Source organism: Somniosus microcephalus, unplaced genomic scaffold (assembly GCF_052327205.1).
Source record: "Somniosus microcephalus isolate GS21.2 unplaced genomic scaffold, FLI_Smic_1.0 scaffold50, whole genome shotgun sequence".
Taxonomy (NCBI): Eukaryota; Metazoa; Chordata; class Chondrichthyes; order Squaliformes; family Somniosidae; genus Somniosus; species Somniosus microcephalus.
Genome location: NW_028225237.1, coordinates 672,279 through 684,341, shown reverse-complemented (window position 1 = coordinate 684,341; position 12,063 = coordinate 672,279). Strand labels below are relative to the sequence as shown.

The window sequence follows — 12,063 nt, the reverse complement described above, 5'->3', positions numbered from 1 at the left end:
TCTTTAATATACACATGTGCCTTTCCTGTTGATGGTGTTCCCACTTGTATTTTTTTCTAATTCTATTTTTCTCTTTCTATTTTTCTCCAGCTCATCTTTTACCGGTTTCTCTCTCTGCCTTCTCAGTCTTTCTACCCATTAATTTCTCACTCTCTCCCTCCTTTGGTATGTTTCGTTTTCTCTCTTTTCTCTCTCTATCCATTTCACCATCAGCAGCTCATACTCTTTTCTTCTTTACATAGTTCGATTGGTCTCTTTCTTTAACTTGTTTTCTCTGCCACTCTACGCTCTGTAATCACTTTCACTTTCTGTTTCTCTAAATTTCCTTTCTGCCTCTCTCTTCGCTTCATAGTCCTGATCTCTGTTTCTCTCTCTGCTTGCGAACTCACTATCTCTCATTTCCAGTTGCTTCCTGCCTCTATCTGTATGTTCATCTCTCTAAGTAACTCTCTCTCTCTCACTGTATTTGCCGTCCTCTATCTATCGCTCTATCTATCTATGTCTTTCTGTCTCTCCGTTTATGTGGAGTGCTCCCAATCTGAGCAGGCCCACAGCAGCGACTGTGATTGGTGGGTTTGCCCATTGTGCTGCTGGTGCAGGGCGGGCCATTTACCAGAAGTCCCGCTGAGCTCTTTAGTGCCGCCTTTTAGAGCAACAATTCAGGTGATGTCTGCAGGTCACCTGACCTATTGTCGCCTCAATATGTCAGATCATCAATACAATGTAATATCACATTTAAGATAATGTCTGGGCTCTCTGCTGCTAATGTAAAATTATATTTCTGCCCAGTGTGAAATGGGGTAAATGGGGGATGAAATGGGATTGTGTTCTAGTGCTTGAAAGCCTTCAGCTATGACTTAACTAATTTAATAATTAGATTGAGTGGGTATTTCACTGCATTCCTCAGCTCCTCTCTGAATTTAGTCTGGGTCACAGCGTAAATACACGTGTTGGTGCAGGAACTCAGAAGCTGCAGCATTGTTGCTGTGTGTTCTGTGATGTAATGAGGGTCAGTGGTGGAGTAATAAAGCCGAATATCTGCAATTCGCGCATAAAGTTTATAGAAAACCAGGACCACCCATAACAATATAAAACTGCCAGATAAACTGAAGAGTAAAACGATGGATATCCTTCGATTCTCCATCTCTGGGTCCTTGTGATTCTCTCCATCGCTGCGGCCCCGCAGTCGCCTGCGGACTCTACTGGCCGCTAAAATACGTCTGACCGTCAGAGCATTGAGCAGCAAAATCAGAAAGAACGGGACACAAGGGGTTAAAATCAGGTGAAACAACTCATAGACTCCCCATAATGGGGAAGTAAAGAAGCTCAGTTTAGGGTTACAACCCCAGGGAACATCATCAATTATATGCTTAGGTTCATATGCAAAGTACCAGGGGACAGACTCTAAACAGCCCAGCACACTCACTGTTCCGATAACCACAGCCGCCGTTTTCTCGGTGCAATATTTTGTTTTCAGCTGCTCACAACAAATGGCCACAAATCGATCAAAGGTGAAAGCGACTGTGAGCCACACAGAAACCACCGTGGACGCAGAAATCAGGAGGTAAATGAGACTACACACGGAAGTAATGTGCAGGAATATATCTGGGAAATAGATCTGACCAATCCAACTCAATATGGGATCAGAGATGACGACCAGGAGATCGGCCACGGCCATTCCCACCAGGTAGCGAGTGATGCATTTGGTGAGACCGCACTTTCCTCGGGACAGGATCACAATCGCCACCAGGTTAACTGTAAGAGAGAGAAAAGGGAAGCGGATAAATTACTGATCAGACCTGGAGCCAAAGCAGCAGTTTGACGGGCTCTGGGTGAACATTCCAGCTTTGTTGCTGCATCGAGCGGTGGATACCGGTTCATTGACCTGGGCAGCGCTTTCGGGCAGTGAAATGTTTTTAAACATGATTATCGATAATACATTGGGAAATCGATGCAGAAAGTGAATAAAGTGAGCGCCGGATCCACTGGAAGGGTCGAGTCAAGGGTAGAGTGCTGGTGGGGAAGGGAGAAGGGATTTTACAGATCCGGAATCCAAAGTGTTAAATCCGGTTTTTGGGCTCCTGACTGAAAGCCTGGAAGGTGCGGGGACAGAGGGAGGTGCTGCTGATCTGTTGCTCTTGATTAACAGAGCCGACAGGGGCTGGCACATTACGGTAAAGGCCGAGAGCTGCTGAGTTTGAGGCTTCGGATCGGATTGAAAGAGGCAGCTGGAGGGCGAGCCAGTGAGTGAGAGTGGGAGGAAGACAAGGAAAAGGACATGTGGGAGTTGGAGGGGAGTCAGGGGCTGAAGGTTTAGGAAAGCGGATAATCTGAAACAATGGAAGAGGAGACAGAAGATTCACTGCCAGGGAAGGAGAGGATGTGATTCGCAGGGAGAGTGCAGCAGAGTGTTAGAGGAAATCTAATACATAGATCGAAGTAACACAACTCAATTCATACATTCTCCCATTAATATATGTGATTAATGATGTCACATACTAACTCGTTGGAGACATAATGTGTTCTATAAATTTACTTAGCATATTCAATTAAAATGACACTAAAAATGTAATAATTTAACCAGCCTCGCTTTTAGTTAATTATGATCAAGCCGAGTTTTTAAAATGGAGTATCCTCATGACGATCAACAAATGCCTGATTCTATTTTTCAATACCAATCAATTATATTTTCATTTATACAGTTAATAAGCTTGAGGACAATAGCAAAATAGTACGAATGCGGGAAATCTGAAACAGCAACAGAAATGCTGGAAACACTCAGTTCTGATGACCTGTTATCGACCTGAAATGTTAACTCTGCATCTCTCTCTACGATGCTGCCTGAACTGCTGTGTGTTTCCAGAATAAGTTTCAGCTGTTCATTCCGATTAATTATTCACACTGCTGTCGCTGTCTCTCTCCCTTCATTCTACCCGGCGTTTTCCTTCTAAGTCTGTTTGTTGATTGCTCCACTCTATCTCCCTGCAATATCTCTGCTGTCTCTCTCAATGCCCCTTTTCAAATCCGAATTAATCCTACATCTTGCGCCTGAATTCTGTTCAACATTCCCATGTTCAATGATCTTATTCTCTGAGTCAGTTTGTTCAATGTTGTAGACTCCGTGAATAGTTTAATATTTCTGCAGATCACCGAAGTCTCCACTTGTTCGCCTTCACCTCATCTGTAATGCCTGCAATAAACAGAACATAATGTCTCTTCCAGATAGACCCGGCAATAATTGATGCCCCTTCTCCTGTAATTATAAAGTACAACATTAGATGGCGCGATTGTTGAATTAACAAAACGCCAACACCACCACTGCTCCTTATAATCTCCATGATCAATAGAAGTGCTCCTGCTTCCAACAGATACATTGCAAACTGACACAGCATAACCCCAAAACATTAAATTTTACAATGAAGTCCAACGACAGTCAGTGAATCCATCCGCATTGAAGCAGCGAAGGAGATGTTAAAGAGTGAGGAGCAAACTCAGTTCAGTCGCCAGACCTCTGAAACGGCGTCAGATACAGACACTGCAAAATAATATTACACAACAGTGAAAGACATTACATACATTGAAATCCCAGTTAAACAGAACCATGTAATTGTGGGGAGGACATTACACCGCCTCCTTGGAACACTGAGACCGTGAGCTGCCTCATTATCAATCACTGGAAACACATTCATGAAAAAAATATTTCAGGACAGATTACTTCCACATCGTGAAACTGTGAACTACTTCTGATTGTCTGATTCCTGCTTTTACCTCTGTCTCCAATACAGGCAGTGCAGAAAATAAACCTGGAACACTACCAGGGCTGGGTAAACAAATATCATTATGGATATAACGCAGCTATTACAAGACTTCAGAAAAATTGTACAATCCCTCATTCAACTGATGGAGCAGGACAGGTGATCGTGTAACACATGCTTCTAGAAATCAATGGCCAAGTCCAGCAGCACAGTTGCCACAGATTTAACCATAACGAGCTAGGATAACAGCTCACCAGAAACTCCAACGGCTGCAATAACAGGATAGTAAATGTCTTCTATCTGATAGACTACTGGATATCCCATTTCTGTGAGAAGGGGTGACTTTTGTGGGAGTGGAACCCACAGTTCCGGCAGGCACTCTGAGCTGATACTATGCAATGGGCCCTGATTTATACAGGAGATAAGTCTCCACTGACACTTTTATACCCCTGATCATTGCTATTAGTTACAGACACATGAACAAATACATTACATCAAGACCTATGAGTCTGAAGCAAATAATGTGGTGGATGAATCACAAACAACTCAAAGTCAAGGGCATTATCCTCATCAGACCTCGCTGGGGAATGAGGCTGAAAGCTGTGCTCATTCAGGACTGACCCAACAAAAGGGGCGGCTCCATTTACAGTTATCATGTAATTGTATTGAGCATGTTCACTCCTACTGATTCATTTATAAATGTTATTTATTTCTCCGCAGTGTATAAAGAATCCAGATACACAAGCAGGCCCCTTTAAAGCTGTCCCTGTAGATTCACAATTAATAGTTTGATGCATCAGTCCCTAGCACAAGGACAGTTAAAGATGATGTTCACTATTGAAGCCTAGAAATTACTGTGCGTGATATTAGGGGACGGAAAGTGAACGTGCCTCATTGACATTCCTATCTCCGCTATTTTACTGCAGATGTTTACCATTTATTCTACATGGGTTAACAGATCCCATAAAGTTAGAACAGTGCCACCTCCTGACTACATTCCTCCAATTCTCTCCTGGCCAGCCATCCAACCTGTACCTTTTATCAATGCCAACCAGTCCTAAATTCTGCTGTCAGTGTCCAGCACTGCCCAAGTCCCACTCGCCCATTGCTCTCGGTCTCACTGAGCTCCAGTGTCTCCCAGAAACCCCACCTCGAAGGTTTACATTTAAAATTCTGATCTTGGAGTTTAAATCCTCCATGGCCTCACCCCTCGCCAATTCCACCCTCTCATCCTACCCTGCAGTTAACCCACCCGTGGTCTTGGATACCTCTGCCTCTGGCTTCTTTTGTTGGGACTGCCTCTCTCGGTTCCAGTCTTACCAAACTGACCATAGCCAGAGCATCTCCAGCAACGTCTTAACTTTCCATACCAGCAGCGTTAACTCTCGAGTCTCTGAACTTTCCATTCTTGCCCCGCCTCTTCCTCATCTACATGCTGCCTTTTGTGACATAAGCTACAGACATGGGGTCAGCGTCCACATGTCTGCTGACAAGGCCCAGCTCCAGCTCTCCACCATCTCTGTCTACACTCCACTACCTCTGTGTTATCAGACTGCAACAGTCTGTTTTGCATGAGCTGCGATTTGCTCCTACACGGTGAAGACCGACCCTCCACTATTGGCCCCACCACAATCTGCTAACCCTTTTCAACGATTCCATTCCCCCTCCTGGCTGTTGTCTCAGGCTGAATATGTAACCTCTGACCCCTATTTGTCCTGTGCTATGCTACCGAGCTCGTATGCTCTCAATCAGAAGAGACACCTAATTCCGCCCCCATAATAACGCTGGCCTCTGCCCCTGCCTCAGCCCATCGGCATTAAAACCATCAATCAGGAGTTTATCAGCTCCAGACTCTCCGTCCTCTCCTCCAATCTGTCTCCTTTTCATTCCTCGGACACTGGCCTCTCTTTGGTAGGGCTTGACTTGCTGGTTTCCATGATTATCTATCTGATCGGAAACAGGGAATAGAGAGATGTAACGACACAGAAGGGGGTCCTTTGGACCATCGAGCCCATACCGGCCCTCTGCACAGCAATCGAGTCAATCCCATTCCCCCGCTCTATCCCCGTAGCCCTGGTACTTTATTTCTCTCAAATGCCGATGCAGTCTCCCCTTGAAAATATTGAGTATCTCCGCTTCCATCACTTCTGTCGGCAGCGAGTTCCAGGACCTCAACACTTGCTGCGAAAAAAGGTTTTTCCTCACATCCCCGCTGTAACTCTTGCCCAAAACCTTAAGTCTGTGTCCCCTAGTCCCTGTACCATTAACTACTGGGAACAGCCTATGCCCGACTAGCCCATCCAAACCCGTCATGTTATTGTACACTTCTATCAAATCACCCCTCCACCTCCTTTGCACAAATGAAAACAAATCCAACTGCTACAACCTGTCCTTGTAGCTAAGATGCCCCATCGCCGGAACCATTTTGGTATATCTCCTCAGCGCCCGCTCAAGTCCCTTCACATCCTTCCTAAGTGTGGTGACCAGGACTGGATGCAATACTCAAGTTGTGGCCTAACTATCAATTTATAAAGTTTCAGCATAACCTCTCTACTATTGTACTCAATGCCCCTATTTATGAAGCCCAACATCCCATATAAGATACCATATCTCCAGCAAAGGTTTCTCTCACAATCATCTCCGGCCCACAGCACCGTTCCCTATGATGCCACCCAGGTATCTATCGTTCCCGTCTCTTGTTCCTCCTCTACATGCTTCTTCCATATATATGGGATCTGCTTTTATATGTAAGTTGTCAGTACAAGTTTTAACACTCCATTCACTCTCTAGAGCCCGCTACCTGTGTTGTCAGACTACTTGTCCCACATTCTATTTGGATGAGCCACAATTTTCTCCAATCAAACATTGGCAAGACTAAAGGCCTCATCTTAGCCCCAGCCACATTCCACTTTTGATCAATAGTCCAAATCAACTTATCGATGTTCCTTGTAATTCAAGTTACTTGTGCAGCTGTGTCTATTAAAGACTCTGAACCATATCAATATCTGCTTCTTTCCTGATTAGAACTCGGCCCTTATTGTCAATATCCCGACTGGTATGATTTTATATTCTCTAATACGAAACCACAGACTGTCAATATTGTTGGCTTGAGTGAAGTGACTTCTTTTGTGCAGTGTCTTGTCTCCATTTCCTATTTATTCGAGGTTTTGTGTTTAATTCTCCACATTGCCCATTCATTGCCCTAAAATTGTTTTCCTCCATTACAATCAGACCCACTATGTTGCAGGACCAGTTTGTGAGGTTCTAAGAAATTTAAGGTATTTGTTATGGCCGAGCTATTTCGTGATGCCCTGCTCTCATATTGCAGTGAAGTGCTTGCCAGGGACATCACATGAATGCAGCCGTTTGGCAAGTGTCTCGGAACAGAAACCAAATTGGAACAATTGGAATGGTGCAAAAATCGAACTTTTTCAGACCAGACAAACTCACCTGTAGTCGGCGGGTTTCGAAACCCCATCAGCGATTTCTGATTCATCGCCTTACTGCTCACCTTAGATTGCTGCTGCTTTTGGCTGCAATTTCGGTGCCTGCGATCCAAATGCTTTGGTGCACCAGCCAGTTGGGGATCTGTGGAGAATTCAACTTTCATTGCTCAGCTTATCTGGGCAGCGATTCCAAGTTCAGCGACATTACTTATTCGTTGATGGGCTGTGGGCTTCGCTGGAAAGGCCAGCATTTATTGCCCATCCCTAATTACTCTTGAGAAGTTGGTGGTGAGCTGCAGTCGGCGTGGTGAATTTACTCCCACTGTGCTGTTATGGAGGGAGTTCCAAGATTTTACCCAGCAATGATGAAGGAATGGTGATATACTTCCCTGTCAGGGTGGTGCGTAACTTGGATGGGAACTTGTGGGTGATGATGTTCCCATGCACATGCTGCACTTCTCCTTCCTGGTGGTAGAGGTCCCGGGTTTGGGCAGTGCTGTCGAAGAAGCCTTGGCGATTTGCTGCGGTTCATGTTGTAGTTGGTGCACACTGCAGCCACTGTACGCTGGTGGTGGAGGGAGGGAATATTTAATGTGGTGGATGGGTGCTGGTCAAGCGAGCTGCTTTGTCCTGGATGGTGACAAATTTCTTGAGTTTTGTTTTAGTTGCAGTCATCCAGGCAAGTGAAAACTATTTCATCACACTCCTTACTTGTGCCTTGTAGATCATGGAAAGGCATTGGTGATTCAGGAGGTGAGACGCTCGCCACAGAATACCCAGCATCTGAAATACTCTTGTGGCTTCAAACTTATGAGGCTGCTCCAATAATGCTTCAAGACAATGGTAACCTGCAGGATGAAAACGCTAGGGCTTAGGCGATGGTAATACCATTGAAAATGAAGGGTGCTGTTTATAATCACTTCTTGGAGATAGTCATTGCCTGGCACTTATGTGGTGTGAATGTTACTTGCCACTTATCAAGCCAAGCTACGAAGTTTTGATGCATGCGGACATGGACTGCTTCATTATCTGAGGAGTTGCGAATGGCACTGAGCACTTTCCAAAAATCAGTGTGTATCCCCAATTCTGAAATTCTGACGGAAGGAAGCACACTGATGAAGCAGCTGGAGATGGTTGGACCTAAAACCCTGCCGTGTGGAGCTCCTGCAGCACTGTCCAACGACTGAGATGATTGGCTTCCAACGACCACAAACATCTTCCTTTATGCTAGGCATGACTCCAGCCAGTGGAAAGTTTCCCACCTGATTCGCATTGACTTCAATTTTAATGGGTTCCTTGATTGCACCTCACCACTGTATTTCAACTCTTTTGTGCATGTTCGGAACAAGGCTCTACTGAGGTCTGGAGCCGGGTGGTCCTGGCAGAACCCAAAACTGAGCATGTCAGTTTGCTGATGATTCAGGGAAAATTGATGATGCGGTAATTGGCTGGATGGGATTTGTTCTGCTTTTAGTGTAAGGGACATACCTGGGCAGTTTTCCAATTGTCGGGTAGATGCTATTGTTGTAGCTGTACTGGAACAGCTTGGCTAGAGGTGCGGCTAGTAAAGGAGCACAAGTATTCTGCACGACAGGCGCGATGCAGTCAGGGCCGAGAGCCTTTGCTGGGTCAAGTGCGCTCAGTGGTCCCTGTTAGGGTGCAGCATTATATGCCCAGTGCTGTCTAAGTTCCACCATTCTTTATGAGATGCCATGGGTATTCTTCATATTGTTTATGTATCGTCCTATGCCAGAGCCTTCAATCACTCCGGAAGACTCTAGCTGGTACACTTTCAAAGGTTACCTCTAATTCTTTGCTAACAATGGTAGTACTAGTACCACTGCTGTGATATCCTCGTCCCGGACTTTATTTCGAGCGACTAATAAAGCTATTCCTAGCTGAACCATCATATTATTTGCTATATCCGCGATTTCTTTGAAGCATTTTACTCAGTTGGTGTTCATGAATACACAAAATGACTCGACTGGACTCTCTTTCGTCCACTCCCTTCTGTAAAACATTTGTCACAAATGTCACATGCAGGCTGCACATGCCACTTCTAGAAAGGTCCTGATATTAGTTCGACTCATTAGTTGCTCGTATTACCCTTGAATTCCCAAGCTCTCGCATCAATTCTTCCGTAGACAACAATTTCTTCTAGTGCTTCATTACATCATCACCTTCCCAGAAGCTATCTATGTCTCTCTGTTTAGTCCTGCTAACCCTGTCGTGGCTTCTATTACTAGTCATTCTGTCAACCCTCGCTTTCTTAGAGATTGTAACTGATTCTCCTTATCTTCCTTATCTTCCACAGCACATGGTTCCTGTTTTCTATTTAAACTCACAATTCCTTCACTAATTCTACCACCATTTTTTATTTAATTGTGAACAACTCCCTTCACAAATCTTCACAAAGCTTCTATTTATCACAATAGGTATGATTTCATGCGGCGCAACGTAACATAATGCTGTTCCTGATTCCATTACATCTAGACTATTAACATATGTTTATTATTGCTGGACTGGACAGTTCATTCCTTTAGATGGTGTGTCATTTTTGGGTACATGGTTAGTTTGTCAGTGCCAGAATGATGACTCCATTCGTCCCACCCCCATCATCACAGTGCATGACTTCCCTTCCCAATTCTATATGATGCCTCAACATCCGTAACCAATTTACTCTTTGGGTCAGGGTATTTCCCATCCACTCGGAATCAGGGGTATCTTCCTGGTCTCTGTGGGACTCTCAATCTTCCTAGAGAGTCTGGCTTATGACTCTTTCTGCAATAACATTGAAAATATGTTTTTGAGAGGCTATTCCTCGGTTTGTCACTGAATCGGGATTACAAGATAGAGCTTGATGTCCAAACCCAACATATTTTGTGTCCTATTCTTCCTCATTTAAGTCACATCTTACTTAGATCCATATTTTGGAGGCTATAAGATATGGCCTCCTTGTCTCCAATTTTCAGCTTGTAGCTGCTTTCAATACAACCAAGGCCCCTTGTCCAGATAGAGACAAGGGTTAGGCCTCCCTTATCTTTGTTTTCAGCCTCCCTACAAGGTTTCTTTGTTCAAAAGTTAATGGGTGCCTTGAAACTAACTGTAAGGATATCCTAATTTTAACATCATTCTGCTTAATTTTAATTTTAGTCCCTTACAGTTACCAACGTGTTTTAATCGTTCTGTATTGCTTCGAAGTCGGCGTATATGACTGTGCCTTGAAGATTTTCATTAAATCTGAATATGCTGAGCTACATTATCCATTTCATATCCATAACTGAGCATGTCTGATATCAGTTCTGCAGTGCAAATTCACCGTGTTTCCGCATTCTAATTGATTTCCACAGAAGAAATCACATTTGCAATATCAAGCGATATGTAAAATCTGATTAAAACCGTTCCTGGGCTTTCAGGTGAATTTATCAAAAGATCGGAGGTGTCTGGAGATCTTTGCTCATCTACATCTTGTAAGCTGCAATACACGTAACAAAACCGCTGCTACGGAGTGGAGATCGAAATTGTGAGCGAATTTTGAGATGATAACTGATGGATTAAAAATGGCAGATGTCAGCATGGGATCCTTTGTCTGTACGGATCCAAAATGCAGGTGGTCAGCATAATGTCCTCTGTTTGGAAGAACACATGTACAGGAAAGAGAAACACCAGATGAAGAGGAAGTCACGTCCACACACACATCACAAGAATATGAACATGTCATGCAGAAAGAACTCCAATCAGGGATGGTTGGGATTGAAACTGGGCTATCAGAGGCAGGCAGATGGAGAAATACCAGGGAGCCTATGCCGGAGGGCTCTATACAGGAAAAAAACAGAAGCGAAAACATTAGACGGGCAAAGCGGGCTGTTGAAATGGCAAGTTGATGAGAACCATTTCCAGACTGATCACACGTGGAGGAGTGTATGTATTTATTTATGAAAGTCAGATATGCAGTGGATATATTGCTGGGGATATATTGTTGGGGGTAATTTTATATATGGTTACTGTGGGCATATAAATTGCAGGGATACTTTTATGAACGTTCGAATAAAGTGTGCACATATATATAGCCAGGGTGATATATTGCTGGGGGTACATCTAAGTATGGATTTATTAAAGTGTGGGCATATATGCACATATTATGGATGTACATTTATGTACTCAACTGTGGCCACATTCATTGCCAGAGTGAATTAATATACTGCGGGCATAGGCATCGCCGATGGTGCTTCTATGTAAGCTTTTATTTTTAAATTGTAAAGTGAATAAAGACCACTTTTAGTGATCACAAACTTACCTGTCATTGTTGTTTTAATTCTCAAATACCGAACAGTAGTAGGAGAAAGTCGTAGACATGTATGGTCCAGATGTCTCTTGTAGTGGCCAGGTTATCAAATGCAGTTTGCTTATTTTTCAGAAGCAACGAGTCAACTATCTCCAAGAGAAAGCTGTCAGTTTAGTATTCTTGACTATACATTCCTAACGTTCCCTGAATTTCGCAGTAATATCTGTTGGATATCTGTGGTGAATTGCATTCAGGTGACTTATTCCAATTCACCTCAGAAATTCATTTTCCTTTTTTTTAACATATAGCCTCAACCAATTCCTCTCATTCAATTTTACACAGTGATTAACATTTCATCTGATTCATGAGCCTGCCAGGAAATGTACCGTCCAATATATTATGATCATAAGATCATTGAGATATTGGTCAAACCTTGTCCAAAGTTTTACTGTTTCGTTTGGTTACATTTTACTTAACCAAACATATTGTTGGACCCTCTATTTTCCAAATTACCTGATATGTTATGCCTCGTTCCATTTTATCTTTTGGAAATGATTCCAATTTCAAAGAGCAGTTA

The 12,063-nt window shown here is 43.6% G+C and overlaps 1 protein-coding gene across 1 annotated transcript; it reads right to left on the bottom strand.

The window, feature by feature from the left end:
• Positions 1–635: 635 nt before the first annotated feature.
• Positions 636–7,251, bottom strand: LOC147083639 (putative G protein-coupled receptor 139). The gene is made up of 2 exons (XM_085980152.1): positions 7,206–7,251; positions 636–1,755 (listed from the first exon to the last, which is right to left on the bottom strand). Exons 1-2 carry the CDS (start codon positions 7,249–7,251, stop codon positions 851–853), a joined length of 951 nt encoding a protein of 316 aa, XP_085836278.1. The 3' UTR covers positions 636–850.
• Between the last annotated feature and the right edge of the window lie 4,812 nt (positions 7,252–12,063).

Bases quoted from the DNA above. Each gene is read 5' to 3' on its own strand.
- LOC147083639 (XM_085980152.1), bottom strand. From the start codon at position 7,251: ATGAATCAGAAATCGCTGATGGGGTTTCGAAACCCGCCGACTACAG. The intron at 1,756-7,205 runs GTGAGTTTGTCT...TCTCTCTTACAG, and splicing joins TCGAAACCCGCCGACTACAG to TTAACCTGGTGGCGATTGTG.